At 39.3% G+C, this 21,451-nt stretch overlaps 2 protein-coding genes across 3 annotated transcripts; one reads left to right on the top strand and one right to left on the bottom strand.

Moving 5' to 3' along the window:
• Positions 1-926: 926 nt before the first annotated feature.
• On the bottom strand, positions 927-15,103 carry RB195_013333 (uncharacterized protein; the record flags this gene model as incomplete). Of its 2 annotated transcripts, XM_064203097.1 has the most annotated exons (7): positions 927-951; positions 6,570-6,642; positions 6,685-6,800; positions 6,858-9,787; positions 9,944-10,053; positions 10,111-10,169; positions 15,000-15,103. In XM_064203097.1, the coding sequence occupies 7 exons, from the start codon at positions 15,101-15,103 to the stop codon at positions 927-929; spliced, it is 3,417 nt and encodes a 1,138-aa protein (XP_064058977.1). The 2 variants fall into 2 exon arrangements, with proteins under 2 accessions (XP_064058977.1, XP_064058978.1); XM_064203096.1 differs by lacking the exons at positions 927-951; positions 6,570-6,642; positions 6,685-6,800 and having other exon boundaries at positions 6,854-9,787.
• On the top strand, positions 9,889-10,173 carry RB195_013334 (uncharacterized protein; the record flags this gene model as incomplete). The annotated part of the gene is made up of 2 exons (XM_064203098.1): positions 9,889-10,072; positions 10,124-10,173. The coding sequence occupies 2 exons, from the start codon at positions 9,889-9,891 to the stop codon at positions 10,171-10,173; spliced, it is 234 nt and encodes a 77-aa protein (XP_064058979.1).
• Positions 15,104-21,451: the final 6,348 nt, after the last annotated feature.

The raw sequence follows: 21,451 nt of genomic DNA, 5'->3' as shown, positions 1-21,451 counted from the left end.
TTTTAAAACTTTTCATATACCTAATATAAGAAAAAGTTCAAAAACATACAAAAGTAAAAAACGGTTCATCAAGTACAAATTATAAAATTTAAAAATCACTAGCAAATTGTAGCTTGTATTGTACTGTAGCATTTTCTTTGTATTCTCACTCAGAATTTACCGTATTTTTTTAAACATTTTGTCCTCCCTACATACTTTTGGCAGACCATTCACTACAGTAACAAATTAATGCACAAATAAGTACATAAATTAAATAAACAAACAAATAAATAAATATATGAATAAAAAAATTACAGAATCATCATGAATAGTAGAAGATCGAGAGAAGAGCAAAAAATTATCATCATTACCAGTTATTAAAATTAATGTCAAAAGCACTTAATCAGTCGATTCGGAAGAATAATTGAAAGATTCACTGGTGAGAACTCCTTTAGGCAGAAAATACGCTGGATATATTGTGAAAAAGGAACAAATAATTTCAATAACTATTTGTTCGGTTACTAGAAAAAAATCCGGGCTCCGGAGCACAAAAATCGAACTCGTCGGCACAGTATTTGGATTTCTGCGACGATTAGATTACGGTAATTGCTGATGTACGTAATTACTCGTTGCTGTCGTCCATAATTGCTTACCATGCAGGTGAAATTTCCAAGTTTATAATGTGTACTTCAAAACTTCTTAGCTGCATTTCAAGGAATTTTCCTTTTGAGGTAGATCGCTCTTTCATATTGGACTTGAACAGGGAAGGATTTTTGTGATTTTCCTAAGAGTGACACCGCAGGCAGATAGTGATTGCTTCGTTTTTATTCTTCTACTTCTACCATTGCTTAAAAATACTTTCCATGATGTCACCAACCAAATTCACAGATTCGGGGTTTAATGACGGATAGCAGGCCGGATCAATGCGTCGGAGATTCGAACGAGTCCTATTCAACACTTGGATAAGTGAACCTAAAAATAATCCTTGTTAGATACGGGAAAATTTCCCAGAGGCCTAGACAGCGATGCTGACTAACTCGAAAAAGTAGGAGTCAAATTGGTTGATTTTTCGAGGAATTCTCAATTAGAGGACATTTTCCAGTTGGTAATTGGAGCAATCAGAAACTAAAGAGAAGAGACACAAAATACGACCACGTAAAAGTTCGATGAACGTTTTTTGTTGGTCATTTGTGCGATAAATTGGCATTAGTCGCTAAGAACTATGAAAAACTATGAAAATGAAATTAACAATCTATTTCCTCTACCCTCTAACCTCTTTCAGTCGAAAGTGCGCGGTGGTCACTCATGTGAACATAAGTACAGACGCCTCTATGGCCTTATGACATATTCTTACACATATTCTTACATATTCTTCTACTTAGTACTAAATTACTTACTACTTATTATTAAAGTGTTTACTTTCTGATGATCATTTAAAAGTCTAACTGCTCATTATTTGCGCATAGACATGGATTATCTACATATAAAATCAAGAAATGAACAGATACACTAGTTTCCCTCTGCAGAAATGCTGAAAAATCTGAATTCAGTTTTTTTCCAGATCCGATTCTGAAAGTAAGGTGATCTGTCGCGGCTGAAGTATGAGGATTTTCATTTCTAAGCCTGAGAAATAGAGAAATATGTAGAGCTCCTTCAAATTTTGCTTGTAGGACAAGGAAGGAAAAGTGCTAAAACGAGCTGTAATCAAACAGCTTCGTATTCGTCCACATCGCAAGCGATCATAATTTCATTGCGTTTCCTACGAATTGGTTGGTTGAATGGCTGTAAATGTGATTATGGATAATCCCTCAGGGAATAGAAATGGAAATGGTATCAAATTTCATCTGAAGTTTTCGTAAAAAGCTGCCTCCATGTCTTTGGCCTGTCAATCCGTTTAGGATACGCGTTTGAGTGCAGTGTTCGGAATCGTTGAGGTTTTATGAATGCGAGATGGTCGACACAATGACATGGGGGTGAGAGGAAGGGGGTTTGTTCTCCTGACCATTCGATACCAATTTATCGAGCCCGGATGAAACGGTGATAATCGAGTGATAGACCTGGTTGGCACTAGGACCATTTGGAACCATCGATCGTACAGTCGCAGCAGAACCACTTATCGACTGCGCTGTACCTGCCGCTTTATCCAGAATGGGAATTAAATGGCGGCTACAGTTTTATCCGCTCCCTACATATGTAGTTTATGTGCACGTTGTATTTTGTATAAATGCTACAAATATTCGCTTCCTTAGTGGAAAATTACCCCCGAGTACATATACGTAAAGTAAATTCTGTAAGCTACATAGTTCTACATAGCCTACTAATGCTCATTCTATATTTCCGTTACTACAAGTAATTTTCCACTCAGGAAACGGATGCTTGCAGGATTTGTAGCAATGGAAAAATAAAAAGTAGCAAAGATAAAGCGATGGTATAATATAATAGTAACAAAATGTCTACCAAAGGCTTTTTAAAATTCCAGAAGAGATTCCACCGCTTCTAGTGATGCTGTACTACTAGCTGCCAAAAAAAATTGATGCTCTGCCCTTCTGCCTATCACAGTTCGGGAGTCTCCCAATTTGTCCCAATCAAAAATTTTCTACGCTCTGAAAAGGAATAGTAATCTCAAGTAAAATCTAAGAAATTCTACGTTGTCATCAAAATTTAAAAAAAAAAACTTGCAATCATGAATGCGTCACTCCCTAGATAAGTTCAATTTTCGAAAAAAAAGAACTACATAATCAGGATCGTCGGACGTCATAAAAAAGAAAGAACCACTGTCTAAAAATCCATTAGGTAATGGCGAGCAGAAAACAAACACTACAGAACGTGAAAATAGCGTGAAGAAAGCTGAGCAAATATATTTACTATGCACATATTCGGCTACTTTCACCAGGAGTCAAAAATGAACGAAAGTGTCACGCAAAATCGCGGAAATCTTCGAGCCTTCGAGCCTCATCTCTGATCCTAACCATCTTTGAAAAATGAGCAGCATCCATGAAAATTCGAAACATGAACTTCTCCATGAACAGTAGAAAGTGCATACCTATTAGTGGATCTGCATAAGGGAGTTCTTAAATTTCAAAATTCAACTTAGCAGAAACTCAGCTCCCGATCTAAATGCTCGAAGGGAAATTTCTGGAAAACTACGTTGTTACAGTAATGAATTTAGTCAAAGAACAGGAACTAATTGAATATTTTTATTTTTAAACCTATACTTATATTTTGTTTTATTATTTGTTTATTTTATCTTTATTATTCAATTATTCTTTTTCTATATTTTTTATGTTTCTCTCAGAAATATAAAGAATCCGATTTCTGGGCATGTAACATTCATAGAAAAAAAAACGAGTAGTGGTATTCTTATCCAAGAAAAAAAGATGAACTTTTTCTAAACTTCTTTTCTCACATGCATAAATCCACGTGATAGCAGAACGTGCACGTGTATTTATTTCCATCATTTATTCCTATTTTTCTTTTCCTCCTCTTCTACAACTGACCTTTTTTCTTTCTCAAAAAAGGTTCCATATATCTCGAAAAAAGGTGGGATATATTCAATAGCCAGGGTAAACGAGTTAGTATACAATAACTCGTGTCTTTCTATTCTTGTGCATGATTGCCATTCAAAAGTATACGTTTTTTCTCAGTAGTCATTCATTCGTTGGATTTTCACGTTATTGTTGTCCTCAAGAAGAAAAGCAGAAAACCATAGTGGTTATTACTAGGAGTAGATCGCTGCCACTTTATAGACCAATAATCGTGCCATTATAATCCGTAATATTCACTCGGATGAAAGTGAGGGAATCTAATAAAAGTGACTCACCTCTAATAAAAATTATCAGCGATCCAGGAGGGATAGGATTAAGAAGCAGAGGGAAAGGGAGTGGAATTTAAAAGTTGTGTGACTTCTCTCCTTCTCCCAGTTTTTGACTGCTGTGAAAAAAATTTGCACTATTATGGGAAAATCTAAAACACTTGGGATCCCCTCACTTCTGCCTCAGCTCGTCTCCTTCCAACTCACTCGAAGAATGCCTTAGAAGTAGAACACGAACTGACCTACATATATGTCGTTCAAAAGGGATTCCCAATTACAGTACCCGTGTTGGAAAATGCATCATTATCTGAGAAACCAGCAGAATCCATCAATCATCAATCCATGCAGCATACTGTATTTGAAGCGTGTAGTTGTCTGCGTCGTCGTCATGCCTTAAATCCCATTTTGAGCCGGACAACTGTCACTTGACAACTTTTGCACTTCAAATAATTGATGTCCTAGCGATTTAAAACCTTCGGAAGCAAAATGGGCATGACATTGATGAAAAACGAGAATTCATGTGTAAGCGCATATGTTTTGGGCGCTTTGAACGACGTTGAATTGGTCGAGGAAATCCATCGCCATCCATTATTCCCATAAGATGAGTTAAGAGTTTTCGGCCATCAAGGTCGGGGGAACACTCCACGAGCATTGGCGTATAATGGATTTTTTGAGTCGATGCGAGTTTGCGGCGAAAAAAAAATGAGTGGGTGGAACTCTGAGGAGTAAAATAATAGGGGATGGAAATTCATATTTCCAATAATTTTCACATCCAGAAGTTTTCCTGCAATTAGAAACAACATGGTAGTTCTATGGCGAATTCCTTAGGTCCTTTCATGGTTCGTTGTACTTAACATCGTTGTGATCACTCGAAGTATTAAATGCATTGTTTATAGTAGAGTAGATGAAAGAATAGTATATGTTTTCCTTTTATGTTTTATTTTTATTGTTTATCATTCTACACAGATTTTTATTGCAGTTGTATGAAAAAAGAATATATTGATCAAAGAAATCTTTCCAGTAACTGATAGTAACCAGAATAGCTATGGAAACAGCATCATTTTCAAAAAAGGACGTGTTTACGTATTTTTACGTTTTTAACGGTCTTTTTAAACTTTTTTTTATTAGGAACAATTGATTATATTAACAATTGATCAAGAAAGAATCTCAATTTATTAATGTATAAATTCCTAAATATAATCATATATAGAAATTTAAAAAATTAAAAGTAAACATTTAACAGTTCTTGAAAATCTCAGCAATTTTAATTTTCTTCTGTTTACAAAAACTTTCGAAGGTGATGTCTTTCATCCCATAAAGAAAGCGAAAAAACGAATCGAAATGCGCAAAAATCATTCAAAAAGCTATTTAATATCTCTTCTAAGCTCTTATAGACACAGCATCAAGCAATTGTCAGAAATCTATTTAAATCTCACGGAAATTTTGAAGAATCCTCGACACGCAACCCGATTCTGGGAGTCGAAGATTCAAAGGAATTTTTTAAAAAAATTACTTCGATATTAGGCTCCCAACCCGCCTTCCCTTGAAACTGGAAGCTATTGCAAAGAAAGTGGAAAATTATTCTCAGAAATTTATTTTTTTGTTCTAAGGGGTCGTACTCAGAGTTTCTTGTTGTATCCATGAGTGTATTTCCATAAAAGATAAATAAACCATACCACCTTGCAGAAACCAGAAGAGTTGTTCTTTGAGACTGGACACTTTTGGTTATCCCATAAGAAGCAGTTAAACGCAATTCTTGAGAAACGGAAAAAAAAACATCATAAATATTTTTATTGAAATGCGTAGATCATAAATTTGAATGGTCTTAATTCCGGAATGGAGAACTGAAAACAGCTGTTGCGATGCAAAAGTGGATGAAGGGAGATTTTCCCATTAATTGCTCCCAACTTTTTCAGTTCTAATCGAAATCGAAAAACTCTAAGAAGAACGATTCTAATTGGATTTTTTAATCCGAATCAACTCATGGAACTTTTTATAAAGCAAGCAATTTATAGGCGCTTATGTGACGAGTTTCCGGACAATACGATAAGTAAACGAGCAAAATAAACATCTGGACCTGTATGAATTGACCAAAGGAAGTTTTATAACTCCTTTTGAATCCCGAGAGTTAGATTCATTCACCTCTTTCAGGTGCAAACAAGCAAGTGCGCTAAGAATACGGTATTGAAAGCAGTCATTGTTTGAGAAATAAAAAAAAGACGTAGAACTGATGCGAAACCTTACGCTTTCAATTGTTTCCATCATTACCATAAAATACAACTTTCATCCATAGAAATCGCTGGCACAACGGCCGTAATCGCACGTTGTACGCCAATTGTTCCGTCTAAAAAAAGTGTTTGCTATTGTTTGCGTTGTTTTTTCTTGTTTCCAGAACTAAAATGACGGCCTTAGCTTAGTTTTAAAAATTCGGGTGGACGCCTATTTTGTTGTTGTGAGACCTCTCCTGCGAATATCATATTTGTCTTCCTCTTCCTTTATGAACGCCAAAAGAAAGCAGACATGACAAAAGCAGCATGTTTTGAATTGTTTCCGCGAAAAAAAACGTAGACATCTGGAAGTTTTACGGGGAACTCCCCAAGGGATACTGAATGAGATTTTTGGGGGGTTTATTTCAACAATGGTTATATATACAAGGAAAGAGTTTTGTGAAAAATCGACAAAAAGATTGAGAGAACGAAGAGGAAATATTTTAAATTTCACAGATTCCCGAACATATGTAGACACTGGAAATGACTTTAAAAAAATGATCGAAGACTACCAAATTCTTGGATTCTTGGCAGAAGAGAATTTACTGTTGAATGAATTAAGGAGATATTTCGATGGTACTCCGCCTGGAAATATTTGATCTCTCTTTTACTTACTTAGATACTTACTTAGATGGCCCGTCTTCACTCGACGTGCGGGCCCCAGCATCTCTTCCACTCGTTTCGTTCCCTCGCCATTGTCATCCAAGATGTTCTCAAGCTTCGTGAGTGACGATGACGAGGTCCTTGAGCCGTATCCAGCTGAGCTCTCAGCTGGTCCATCCGTGCAGCGAACACGTCACTCCATCTCGTTGGCGGTCTCCCTCGGGGGGCGTTTAGCGTCCCTTGGGATCCACTCTAGCGTTCTTTTAGTCCATCTATCGTCGATTCTTCTCATGATGTGACCGGCCCATCTATGTTTTGCTTTCGATACATATTCCGCTGGGTCGCGAAGACGGGACATTCCTCTTAAGTCGGAGCTACGAAGACCGGCAAGGTGTTGTGTGCGCCGGTTAAACTTCAAGAGACATCTCTCAAGGGCTCTGTGGGTAGTAAGTAGCTTCCTAGACGTGGCTGCGGTGTCTGCCCACGTCTCCGCTGCGTAACAGAGCGCTGGAAGGACTGTCGAGTCGAACAGATGGGCACGAAGATCATGGTCCGTCAGTTGGTCCGTAGCTTCCCTGACGGCTGCGAATGCTGCCCATGCTGCTCTCATTCTTCTATTCAGTTCTTCCTTCAAGTCGTTTTCCATGTTCATAGAACGTCCAAGGTATACGTATGACGGAGTTTCCACGATTTGGGAGCCTTCAAGTTGTACTCCTCCGTCCTCGCAGTGCGCGTTCTTCATGAACTGTGTCTTCTTTCTGTTTATTCGTAGTCCTATTCTCTTCCCTGCTTCGTTCAATTCGTTGAGCATCGTTTCTGCTTCATTGGTACTGCTCGAAAAGAGAACGATGTCGTCCGCGAAACGAAGGTTCGAAAGAAATCTTCCATCAACACGTATGCCCCTTTCTTCCCAGGATAGTGATTTCATTATCCATTGCAATGCAGCCGTGAACAGCTTCGGCGATATAGTATCGCCTTGTCGTACCCCCTTTCCAATGGGTATGGTGAGAGGGCGGTGGAAAAGCTGTATCCTAGTCGTGCATCGTTCGTAGCAATTGGCTAATGTCCTCACATACGACGCGTCCACACCTTGATCGACCAGCGCTGACAGTATTGCATTCGTTTCTACGCTGTCAAAGGCTTTCTCATAGTCGACGAAGGTTAGAACTAGGGGCAGGCGGTATTCCCGGCAAACCTCTATGACCCTCGACACGGTCTGGATGTGGTCCAAGCAGCTGAACCCTTGGCGGAATCCAGCTTGTTCTTGAGGCTGGGCTTCATCCAGCGTCCTAGATATGCGTGTGAGGATGATCTTGGTGAATACTTTGTATAACACGCTCAGCAAGCATATCGGACGGTAGTTCCGAAGGTCCTCTCGGTCACCTTTCTTATGGATAAGAACGGTTCGCGAGGTCTTCCACTGGTCTGGGATCCTTTCTTTCTGAAGATAGGATGTCATGTGCGCTGCTAAGATTACATGAAGCGGATGGCCACCAGCCCGAAGAAAGTCTGCTGATATAAAATCAGGTCCGGGGGCTGTGCCAGGTTTCATGCTCTTGATAGCGACTCGTACTTCCGAAGGGAGAATCCGTGGTGGAGCTTCGCCAGTGGGGATGATTGGGCTTGACACAGGAGTTGATGAACGGAAAAGGTTCGAGTAGAACCTCTCCGTAATGATTTCCATCTCACGACGAGAAGACGTGCGAGTCCCGTCTTCGCTCAGCAAGGTTGCTAGCGGAATATTATATTCGCGGAGATCCCTGCGGCACTTCTTTAGACTCGTTCTTCTTTGTGCTGCTTCTAGAATCTTCTTCTGCCTGTACTTCAAAAGATCCTCCTGCAACGCTTTTCTGCAGCTAGTGTTTGCTACTAACCGCTCAATGTGCGATGCATTCGGATCAAGCCTCAAAGCCCTTCTTCTTCCTAACAATTCCTTGGTGGTCTTCGAAATTCGATCCAAGTTTGTCGTGCGCGACTTCGAGGCACGTTCAGCACAGGCTCGTAATCCTCTGAGCAGCATCTCGTAGTCCACGTTTGGGTCCTCCTCGATGTGCCAGTCACCTTGGGACAGGGAGTCCTCGAGTACGCAATCGTCGTAGACGACTTCTTTTCTCCTTCGTTGCCGATAGCACATGTTCTTTTCCATCGTGTGGCTAAGTCGTATTTTCGCACGAAGGAGACGGTGATCAGAACCACTACAAAAGGATGGTACTACTGAGACGTCAAATAGACACCACCTCCGGTTGGTGAGTATGTGGTCGATCTCCGCACGAGTCGCGCCATTGGGCGATTCCCATGTCCACCGACGATGATCTTTTTTCATGAAAAGAGAGTTCCCATGAAAGAGGCGAGCGGCGGACAACAGCCCGGCGAGACGATTGCCATTTTCATTCCGGTCCCCTAGTCCAAATCTTCCAATCCTGTATTCCTCTTCTGTGGCCTTTCCTAGTTTTGCGTTGAAGTCTCCGACAACGAACTTGTAAAAGGACTTCTCGTTGTGGACTACTTCCTCCAGCTCCTCGTAAAACGCGTCCAATTCGGAATCATCAGCTGCTGATGTTGGTGAATAGCAGTTGATGATACTGATGGATTTTTGGCGCAGAGGGCGGAGGCGAAGAATGGCCAGACGAGGTGACAGGATCTCGTGAGAATCGACGAGATGGACGACAGATGGGTGCACAACGAAACCAACACCGCCTACATTTCGCGACGGAACCTTCTCTCCACGAATGACGAGTGTACCGTCATTCATCTGTCGTACGTCGCTCCTTCTGCACTTGGTCTCCTGCAGAGCAATCACGTGAAATTTGATACGCTCTGCAGCTCCGAGAAGGGAATGCAGGTCGGCGTCTTTGGAAACTGTTCTCGCGTTGTAAGTACACAGTCTGAGACAGTCTCCATGGCGGGTCGTGCGTGTGTCGCCTTGGTCCAGAATCAATGACGTCCTGAGCAACCTGAGATTTGATCGCCTCTCACCGGTCGCCATACCGTCCGACGTCTGAGACGGCAGGGCCCAGTGTGCAGGGTACTGAGGCAGTGAATATGCTGGAGTGGCAAAGAGACTTTTCCCCAAACTAAGCAGCCATGCCACGGCGAGCTTAGCTTTCACCACAGGTCGTCGCCCAACCTATATGGATCAGGGAACCACCTTGCGACATTTTGCCAAGACGGTGGTGAATCTTAGCAGTGGTTTACTCTTAGCTAGGCTTCCGATTCCGAGAAGTCGGAATGTCGGATGTGTCGAACTCCTTCTCAGCTTGGGAGACCCTGCCGGAGGACGAACCTCCGCTGTGCATCGCAGTTCGACGCCCAGTGTCACCTCCACGCCACTATGAGGCGGTAAACCGTTGTGGAGGCTCTCTTTTACTGGATAGAAAAATTCCAGCACTAAACCTTAAACTAGAAATTAATGGTAACTAGCAGGAAGTGTGAAAATTCAACTGACCTCACCCAGCGTCTTCAGGTGTTGAGGAATTCGGAAACTTCGCCACACCCGGAGATATTCACTTCTGAAAAAAATAACATAGAAATTCCCAGTTCTTTCATAAACGCTCCAGACAGTTCTCATACGGAAAGAAACCAAGGAAAATGAAGAGAAAAACGCGGATCCGTGGATATTTTAACTATTTTTCTTAGGAAAAGGTTGCTGTAGAGATTTAAAAAAAAAACATTTATGGTGTACCTAGCAATAGAAAACAAAAAAAAAAGCAATCGTCAACAAAACAAATGTTCCTCCTGAATCTCACACGAGAAATGGGAGAAGATATGAAATCGGATAGTTTAATAAATTGTGAAGTCCTAGAGAGGCAAATTAACCACTAGCTGGTCCTTGAAATCAAGGAGGGAATCAATCATGAGTCTCAATGCTTCTATGACTCTGGAAGTGAAAAATCCCGTAAGTTTTTTGAGAGCAAAACACAATGTTGAAAGAGAAGATCAAATTTTCTAGAAACCAAAACTTTTTCTAGTTGCTTTCAAATAGCGGAGAAAGCGTAACAAGAAGGTATTAGGATTTTTAAAGACGAACAAGGATAGAGCCACCACTAGGAAAATTCTGTTTTTCTTAGTGTAGCGAACCATCTTTAACAAATAAGTGATGACCTTAAAAGATAAAGAATAAAGTGTCTGGCGTTAATCAATCCGCTTGGGATGCGCCCCCACGTTCACTTCACTTCAGAATCGTTTGAGGTTTAGGAACGTGTAACTGGCCTATACAACGACTTCCGGGAGCTAGCCGATGCGTCAAGTCAGTGTTTTTATCCCCCCACTCAAGTCTGGTACTAATTTATCAACGCCGGAGGGATAAAAGACTTTGTGAACACTAGGGCGGATTCGAACCTCGATCGTGCAGGAGGCGGACCCTCTTACCGACTGCGCTACACCCGCCCAAGTAATGATCTTATGGTTGAAAATTGCTTAACCAAAACTAATCAAAAACTGTCAAGTCCAAAGAGGGGAGAGTAACAAGTAACTCGAATAATCACTATTTTAAAAATGTTTACTAAGTAACACAGCACAAAAACATCCAAGGAGTCCATAACAGTGCAAAAATTGAATTAATCCACAAGCGTTTTCATTCACCTTTCCATCTACATTTTTCGTTTCATACTTATTTCCTGTCACTTGCACGATTTACGAGAATGTGAAGGCGAGATGAGATTGAAATGAAAAGAAAAAGCGAAATATGCGGAAAACTCTGTATCCTGGTTTAATTAGGCTGCAACAAAACGCTACGTCACCATAGAGATAGGAAGGAAAAATTTAGGAAAATCCTATTTCTCCCATGGAAACGTCGAAGAAAATTTCCAGATCGAAAATTAATGTAAGTGAACAATTGTGCTGCAAGCTGTCGAAAATATGGGCATAAAAATATTTTTCTTCTAACTTCAAATTTCAGAATTTTAGAGTCTAACAATGCTTAAGGGCTTGTTCCCCTATTCCCCGCCTCCGGGTTTTCCAAATCAATATCTTTAAATATCAATTACTATGGGACACCTGATGGTGGTTAAGATAAGAAATTAGCACAAGTTAACAGCTTAAAATTATATAGCAAGAACAAGATTTCCAATGAGGACCAGTTTTCGCCTGGGTTTTTATTATCGCGAATATCTGAAGCAAAAATTATAAGATATCTGCCGTTAGACGGATTTTTTCAGCGCAGCGCCATGCATGGCCGTTGATGAGCCATGTTGCTGAGACTCTATGAACTTATTTTCGGGTACCATGTCCTTCTGGAGAAGTTGGTAACCAACAAATAAATCTCGGAGAGATGAGAAACTATACAACATGAACATGACCAATGAGAGAAAAAAAAACATACAAGAAAAATTGCGGGAGCAAAAAATAATCGATTCCACCCATTTCCAGAAAAAAAAAGAAAGAAAAATAACTTCACTTTTGTTTTATTCTCCTTTCATTGTTTTTAGACAGCTTCATTTGAACTTTTGATGTTTGCTTAGAAAAAAAGCAGAACTACCTGACTCACAAAATATAACTAATTTCAGTTAATTAAATTTTGTGAGACTGGTACTTCTGCTTTTTTTATTACAATTTTTAGCGGAAATGTGTGAAAAAGTTCGCAGAATTCTATTTCTTAAAGAAAAAAAAACTAACATCAATAAATTTCCAGTTTAAAAATTTTCATAGAAATTGTGAGTTGCTGCTTTCTGACGATTTTTTGGAAGAATAGACGAAGAAACAGAAAATATAGCCTCAATTGCACAGTTTTTAATGTCTTCAACGTGGAAAGCCTATCCCTTCCATAAACTACGTGAATTCCCCGACAATGGCTTCTGTAGAACACTTTTTTGCTTCATCATTTTCGCAGCGGTTCAACGAACATCGAGATTTTCTGCTAATGAAATTTTCCCCCGAAAATGTCAATCGTATGATGAGGCAATGAAATGGTTTTATTGGCTAATAAGCACGTTTTTGTACGTTCCACATAGAACGTGAAACCAACAATCTCACACTGTCTGCGCATCCACTAAACGTGTACTATCTGTGAATGTGCGTTTTGCGTTAAGTATGATTTTTTGAATTCTGTTCGCAGTAAAAAAAAGAGGAAGTCCTGTTAGAAAACTGAGAGCAGTTGTGGATGAATCGAGAAGAAAATCATGCAAAATTAGAAATATGAGGTGGATTGAAATCATTAGAATTAGGACTAATAGGATGAAACGCTGGAATTTTTGAAAAACAAAACAGCAGATGCAAGATATGTTCTGTTCACAGTACTTAAGAAAATGCGATATTCTCAAAAATTATTCTGAGATAGTATTAAAGATTTCGGATTTCCGAACGAAAAATTGTGCAGCGTTAAAAGAGAAAAATTCAAAAAGTCGAAATTTACGGAGTCAAAACCACTATTTAAAAAAAATGAAAAAATTCAAAAAATAACTGAGTTCAAGTTCAAGCCTTTACTAAAAGCGACTAGTTCTGTAAAAAAAACCTCCGAGCGTGAAAGTTCAGCTAAGCAAGAAGGATACAGCTAATTGGAAGATGGGACTTCTAACTAACTTGTAATTAAACTAAACTGGGAATTTTCTAGAAATTTCTTTCGCCTCCCCGCTAGGTCCGATCCTAAGAGACAGCGTTTAAGCTCATGAAACGTCATTACGGTCATGAAAAGATGCTCCCGAACCTAGGAGAGACGTCGAGATCTTTCTGGATTTCCTCGTTTCAACCAAATTTTCTACTTTCTAATACGTAGGGGGGGGGGGGGGAAATACTTTATGATGTAAAAAAAGAAATACACCTCTTGGAAAGTCATTATTTGTCATTTAATAATAAACGAGATGTAAATTAACGCTTAAACATGCACTAGTTATTTGGAAATGTAACATTTTTTGGGGTGGGTGTGTCGTAGTGGATAGGAGGTTTTGCTGTGACTGCGCGATCGATCGATGGTTCAATATCGCTCTACTGACAACTAAACCATTCGTCCCTTCTGTACGGTTGAAATGGTAACTGAGTTGTCTGGGAGGATAAAAACACTCACTTGATACATCGGGTAGATCCTGAAAGTCATTGTGTCGGCTAGACCCGCGCCCGATCACTACATCCTTTATTCTTTGTTTTCTATTGATGCTAAATCTAAAGAATTATGAGATTTTAGCGAGATTCTAGCCAGAAAATCTACTAGTGAATTTTTCGTAGAAAAATTTGATGGATGTAGAAGATGCGGAGTGACAGGCTTCTCATTCTATTGCTAATCTCTGCGAGAATTAAAAATGAACCATGAGGTCACAAGACGATTAAAAAAACGTCCAGCGGCTAGAATAATTACTGGATTACTAGTGCAAATTGCACAGAATAACGCAAATATTTCGTTGTTGGCATTATATTTCTTCTGACGAAAGAAGAAAAAAAATGCCAGAGGAGGAACTTCTTTTGAAATGGCAATGGAATGTATCATATGATAACGATGATGTTGGGTATGGATTCGCCTACGTAACGATAGTCTCATAGGAAATTTGCATTTAGAAATACTAGTAAACAGGAATTAACCAGCATGTAGGAGAGATCTCAAGAGAATTTTTCTTCTTCGCCAAATCTCCTTATGGTCACCCATTTATGAAAGAAATAACAAGGCGAAATTCTTTTTGTCGGAAATTTTTTGTCTATTTTGGGACAAGCGAAATTATCAATTCTTTATAAATTTCATAAATAAGATCTATAAGACACCACTTTCTTCGTTCATTCTTCGCTTTTCTCTTTTCTAAATTGTAATTCTCATATGTGATCTTAATTAATTAATATTATTATATTGTTTTGTTATTTATTTTAGATTGTTTTATTTTATTCCATATTTTTCCTCGCATTAACAACCCTGTTAAGGTACCGTTACCTGCGTTACCCGGTTGGAGAGGTATATAGTCGATGCCAAAGCATTTCAACCGGCTGACCGCAACGCACGCGCTTTTTCCCAGCTGGCCAGACACACTCCTTCTTTACTGTGCATAACATCAGTCCTACATGCATCGAGGACGTAAAGGCCATGAATTTTTGAATTCTGTAAATGAACAGAAATGTTGGTGGTATCATCGGTGTTGTGCTTAACTCTAAGCGTTGCAGCGGCGTTGTTATGAATTCTAGTGGTGTTTTTATTTTCTTCCGTTGGAAAAATACCTCTAAATAATGTTATCAGCAAAAATGTGTACAATATGATATTTTCCAGTAACTCCAGCTAATAAGTTGTGAAAGAGCTCAGAAAGAAAACCCGTGAAAAATTCTGTTCAGGTTCAGCCTCATGTGTGGGAGGTTGTAGCACAGTTGGTGAGAGGTTTGACTGTGACTAAACAATCAGTCAATGGTTCGAAACCGCTCCAGTGCAAACCAACCTTTTTATACTTCCGGAAACGAAATGTTTCCCGAAGGATGAAAAGCCTGGCCGAATAGAAACATTCATTTGACCCATCGCCTTGCACGACAATGTAACACCCATTTATAGACCGTAGTAAAATAAAAAAGCAAAAAAAAACCAAGCGGTAAGGAGTTAGAGTTAAACACATACATTGGCACATCCCTGGAGAGATTGATCAACCTTATTTCTTCCCTTTTGTTTTCCTTCGCAAAGAGTTTTGTGAAAATTTCTCGCAGGTCATGTGTTGGCTCCGAGAATTTGGATTGGGGAGGGCCCCCACTAAATATGGCGAGACATAGATTAAAATCTTCATGTAAAATCTTTAGAAAAATAGAAGTAAATCTTTAGAAAATAGAAAAATAAAATAAAAACAGGAAGAAGAGAATAAAAAATTAGATTCAAGAATATTCTTTCTCACATCACCACAGCTTATTCTTCTAAGAAAATAATTTAATAAATCGCGTATATCTAATATTTTATCGTTATAAATACGTACTTCTTATGTTTTATCAACAATAATTTAGGCAATTTATAATTATAAAAAATATGGTAACAAGATTGGCTTCGTCTTCTCCGCATATTTTTATAAGAACATAATAGGAAGGAATACGGTAACATAACATGCACAAGTGAAATTGCACACGGTGATTTCTTGTAATCTTTGCTTGAGCGGGAGTTTCAGGTATAAATATTGCTGCGTTTCGAAAGTCCTTCATAAATTCTGCTATGATCATTATTGATTATTTTGTTTTATCATTACTTAGTTCCTGCGATGTTTCTTTTGTTAACAAAGATTGAACACGGACAAAAGTTAGGAATCTGTAAAGTAGATACTTTTAAAGATTGTCAAGTTCAGACGCCAGGAAATATCGCGAGAAAAAAAAACAGGCTGATGTCCGGAAAAACTCTGAATATTTCAGCTATTTAACGAATGCTCGTCTACTCGTTATTGGGGACTTCGTACTATTTAACGTATTTATTTAATAGTCAATTAATTTATTGATTTGTATTATTCAGGATATTTGAAAGCATTGCAACTAATACTTTAGTGCCGTGGAGTGCAATCATTCAGCCAAAGAAATCAAAATGATTTTGCAGGTAGAAATTATATTATTATTTTCTAACAGAAACGATGAAATGTGAAATGAACCAATGTGAAATGTTCTCTAGTAAAAAGTTGTTTGAAAAAAAAATTACGAGAAATTGCTATAGTACATTCTGATAACATCGTGGATGGCCCGTAAAGTGTAAGGGATTTTCCACAGTAGTATTAAAAATTCAAAATCTGTAGCGTGCTATTCAGCGGATTTATAGCTCATTAAGAATCGGAACTCAAGCAAATTTGCTGAGAAAGCGGGAAGAGCAACGCTTGCCGACAACCAAAAAAAAACAGACGTTTTCGAGAAAATTAACTAAATAATTAGAGAAGGATTCCTCGTATCTTCCCATTATACGGCTCAATGGAGAAGCCATTTACGGGAAAAAAGTTTAGCTCTCAGAACGAGTGTCTACTGCCTACGTGTGATATTGTAATGTGCTGTGCTTCCAACATTAGGGGACGCTTCTTTCAATTAAAATTTATTTTTAGAAAACTGTGGATTTCTCGCAAGATAAAAGTGGAACTTAATGAAATCCTTTAAAGTTTATTGTTTGTGAATTTTTAAAGATCCTACAAAAATGAAAGTGGTTTTCAATTTTCACATTTACGTATGATATGAAATTGGCTTCCACGGTGAATTTCATCTGTATACTTATTTTTTGGTTATTTTATAGCTGAACTGTAAGTAAGGCGGTTAAAAAATTAACTAAGAAATGCAAACTAAATACAAACCAAAACTACAAACAAAGTAGTAAATAAATGACTAAAGTGCGAAATAAGTGGGAATTCATGTGAGTAAATAAATTAAAAGAAAAGCACAAAAAATTGAAAACCGCTTCCGGTCCTCTTTTGAATTTTTTCTAAATATTTCAACTATCTCAATCTTCAAATATTCCACTACAGATAAAAAAGGGAAAGGTATAATGAAGCTTTGACGAGTGAGAACTCACTTTCACCCCATACTTTCACGCAATCTTTTGGACTTTTCTAAAGTTGAAGTTCTGGATTTCTCATCCCTTTCCAAAAAATTCCCACCACTATTCCTGAAAAACAAATTGAAGTTCCAAGCAATTGCAAGCAAAAGCAACAGCGAGTTGTTGGAGAAAATTTATAGTAGTATGTTCGGAGGAGAAATGTCTAATTATCGTAGCGGACACGATGAAGAAAAGCGACTACCCAGCCCTACTTTGGGAAAGGGGTGATCGTCACGCTACTTGGGCCCGTCCCCAATGGCGGATGGGGGTTAACCGCTGACCAAAAACGACTCTAGGTCTGCTCGAGAGGCAAGTGCACTCAGAGGAGGAGGTCCCTGTTTCTGCTGTGCCACGATTAACTCATAATCGTACTGTATCCCGCACGTCGGTCCGGCCAGAAGCCTAGAATCAGGTGACTGTGAACTGCAAGGGAAGCGGTTTGGATTCGTTTCCAACAAATGGGCACCATTTGTCCTCTCCTGGAGGACGCCACTTTCTCCCAGAAAATCTACGGGACCAGAAGCCAGGACCGGGACCTGAACACAATGTGCACTCCACAGTGGCGGTGTGCTGCGACCCGGTACAAAAAAAGATAAAGAAAATTAGAACATGTTCCCCCCGGAAGGCGGTGAAAGGTTGCACTAATACGATTGAAAAGAAGCCAATACACATACAGAACGCCGCAGGCAGGCAAGTACGACATTATCCACGGTGTTTCGCTCACCTTTCTGTGATGCCTACATATACGTCACCAGCGCCACGGTAGTCAAATGACCACGACGTATATATGTACGTCACAACCGCTAAGTGGGTTGATGAGCGACATACTAATAAGAAATAGTCGCCTGACTTCGAAAGAAAGCCTGGTACGGTAGAGCAATGTAAGAGAACGTTGCATGAGTCATTTAAGCTCCCTAGATGGGAAAGGACTAGGATGACGATCAGCACTTATGACGTACGTACACTTGCATCGAAGACTTGATTACGTAACGCAGGAAGTGAGTATGATGTCTTCGGTCTGACCAACTCGAGGCGACGCCATCGAATAAATCCCATCCTCCACTTTGTGGTAGCTTCTCAGATATTGGCGATAAAACGTAGTTCACTGTTCATAAGTGTGGATGACAAAATATAGGAACATAAGGAACATAAACATACACAAACATAAACAACAACATAGTCACTAAGGGAATGGTATAAAGCAGAGAGCTGATTGTGACTAAAATATACGAAATGTAATTTATATTTATATATATATACGGATAATAATATCGACGAATAGATAGATTCTACGTGAGCTTTAGCTGAAGATCGAACAGGATGGGCTCGGATGTGTTTAAGGAAGAAGATGCACATAGCCGCATTGGGCCGTAAGAGACGTCCGCCGTTTAACGGCAGCATACCATGAATCTGATGTAGTGAAGAAATTTGCAAGAAAGGCTAAGAATGGGGCTGTAATTTGCAGGATCAGGGATGGTTCCGCTCATTTCTCACTGATCGTCGTAAGAAACGGCGTGGGAACCACTTTGGTTATTACGAGGTACGTTAGAACACTCTCCCTTAGGCACACGTTCCGGTCCCCTTAGCACCCTATTCGTTAATCATTATCACTTTATTATTAAATGATTGTCAGTAATCATTGCAATTGAAATCGTCGCAAAAACGTCGTCTTTCACCTCCCAAAGTGGTTCCCACCCCGTTTCTGACGACGATTAGTGAGAGATGAGCGGAACCACCCCTGATCCCGCTACAACCATCAGCCTGGATTTTCCAGCGGATTTCTCCACCACATCAGATTCGTGGTATGTTGCCTTTGAGTCAAATAAGTCATAGTCGTTCATGTAAAGGAAAAAGGATAAAGTGTCTGGCGTTAATCAATCTGCTTGGGATGCGCCCCCACGTTCACTTCTATTCAGAATCGTTTGAGGTCTACGAACGTGTAACTGGCCCATACAATGAGTTGTCAGTGGGGGTTAGCCGATGTGTAAAGTCAGTGTTTTTATCCTCACAGACAAGTCCAGTACCAATTTATCGACCCCGGAGGGCTGGAAGGCTTGGTGAGCACTAGGGCGGATTCGAACCTCCGATCGATCGTGCAGGAAGCGGAGCCTCTAACTGCTACACTACACCCGCCCTACCAACACGATAAAAGTGCAAAATATTGCGAAAATGATTAAGAATATCATCTGCAGATTATCCTAATCTATAGTTTTTGGATATATTTGATGCTAAAACATGACAATATTCAAACTTCACTCTATTGTAGAGCGCTAGATCAAACAAATTTCTGCTACACTGCTCTTTACACTACCACTAATCAAAAAAAGAATGTTTACAATTTTGCTGTTGGGCAGCAAAGCAACTGGTAGATTTTCTTGCACTCCTAAGAAGTTCTCATGTTGTCCTTTGTCCGCTATTATAAAGTAGTTCACCGTGAATTTTCTGAGATAAACATATTGTTATTTTAGGGGGAAAAGCCCGCTCCGATTTCTCATTGAATTTAGTTTTTTTTTAGCTTTTTTTTTCAAAAAAAAAATCCAATCTAAAACACTTCATTTCGCAGTTTAAAGTGTAGATTGACGAAGGCAAGGAGACGAGAGCTTTAGGAGTGGGGCGAACGGACACTTTGTAGGAAAACTCTATTCGCGTTTACGAACACGTTGACAATGTTCCCAAATCTTCAGGTCTCCATATCCTTCAGGCTGAAATTAATTTAAGAACAGTAATTTCTCAAAATGAGATGATAAAAAAGACGACGATGTCCCTCTGTGATGCGAAAATGAGGAGAAAAGCACTAAAATTGCTAGGAATAACGAAAATGTGCATAAAATGCTGCTGATTCGTTCATGCATTGGCGGTGGCGCCGCCAAATGATGCTACGTTACCAACAAATTAACTAATGACGAGCGGATAATGTCAGGAATAACAAAATGATTCCAGGAATTCAAGTGTCCGCTAATTCCTTCAACAGCAGCGATTATCATCTACGGGGAAGTGTCTTGCAGGAGATTTAAGCGATGTCCTAGTATGATTGCGTAATAATTTAAAATTGATATTGATGCAATCACATTTTGAAAGAAAAGCAGAGAAAATTACTGATGGAATTAATTGTAAACAAACGCTAACAACTTTATTCACGGCTTCTGAGACTATTCTTTAAAAGAACGCAGACGTTTATATAACCAGATATATTATAAATAAATGAGCAAATAAATTTTTTTGCAATATGTTTTGTTGTTTTATCGTCGAATAAGAGGGAAGAGATCGTCATAGAAAGAAAAGAGAAGAAAAGAGAGAGATTGGATAGAATTTCGGGAAAATTCTCAGAGAATTGAAACCTCTGCAGAAATCTGTAAAAATTCAGATCACAGTTCTAGAACACGCAGCTGTTTGCTAAAAAAAAACGTGTCTGCTGAAAGGACACAGACCTCAACAAATTGCTCAGCTCAGTTGAATATTCTCGAAGAACAAGCGGATTTTCATTGGAACAATGGATAAAAGTTAAAGTTAAGTTAAAAGACAAATAATAATAACAAATTAAAAAAGTAAAAAAACATAATATAAATAAAGTTAAAAGATAAATAAATAGGGATACGCTGCAAAAACTCAAAGCCACTGGCATATCCATCCACTTGGGATGCGCCCACGCGTTTCACTGCATTCGTAATCGTTGAGGTGTTTTGGAACGTGTGTTGGCCCATACAATGACTTGTGGGGGACTAGCCGACGTGTAAACTCATTGTTTTTATCCTCCCAGACAAGACTGGTTCCAATCTAACGACGCCGGAGGTATGAAAGGCTTGGTTTGCACTACGGTGGTTTGGAACCGTCGTCCGTGCCACCACAGCGGACCTCTAACCGACTGTGCTACACCGACCCTACGATTATTCACCATAAATTTCCCGAGAACCGATAATTTTTGAAAACATCGTAATGGACATGGATTTCAGACGTTGGTTCCGTTGTACTGTCCGTAACCGGTCGATTAACATTCAATATCGATTCCGTGTTTTGACCGGAGCACTCGATGGTCAAATACTCATAAATACTGCTACTTCACTGGCATATCACGTGACATAAATATGTAGCTTCCGGTTTGATGTCTCATGTGTTTACGACTTCGAACTTGAATACATAAAGAGGCAGCGAACATTTGGTCCGCAAATACACTACCGCATAGGGACCTCTGAAAAAAATTGACGATAGCGTGGTCCGAAAGACAGTCTCGGAAGCGATTTCTTCCTTAATTGTGTGTGGGAATCTAAAATATTTCTTTCTAGATTTCTAATCATCTAAAATACGTGGTAGAATATCATGAAAATGGAACAGTGCAATAAAACAATAAATAAATTGCAA

This window comes from Necator americanus, chromosome V, assembly GCF_031761385.1.
Source record: "Necator americanus strain Aroian chromosome V, whole genome shotgun sequence".
NCBI classification, from domain to species: domain Eukaryota; kingdom Metazoa; phylum Nematoda; class Chromadorea; order Rhabditida; family Ancylostomatidae; genus Necator; species Necator americanus.
This window is presented reverse-complemented; position numbering and strand designations above follow the sequence as displayed.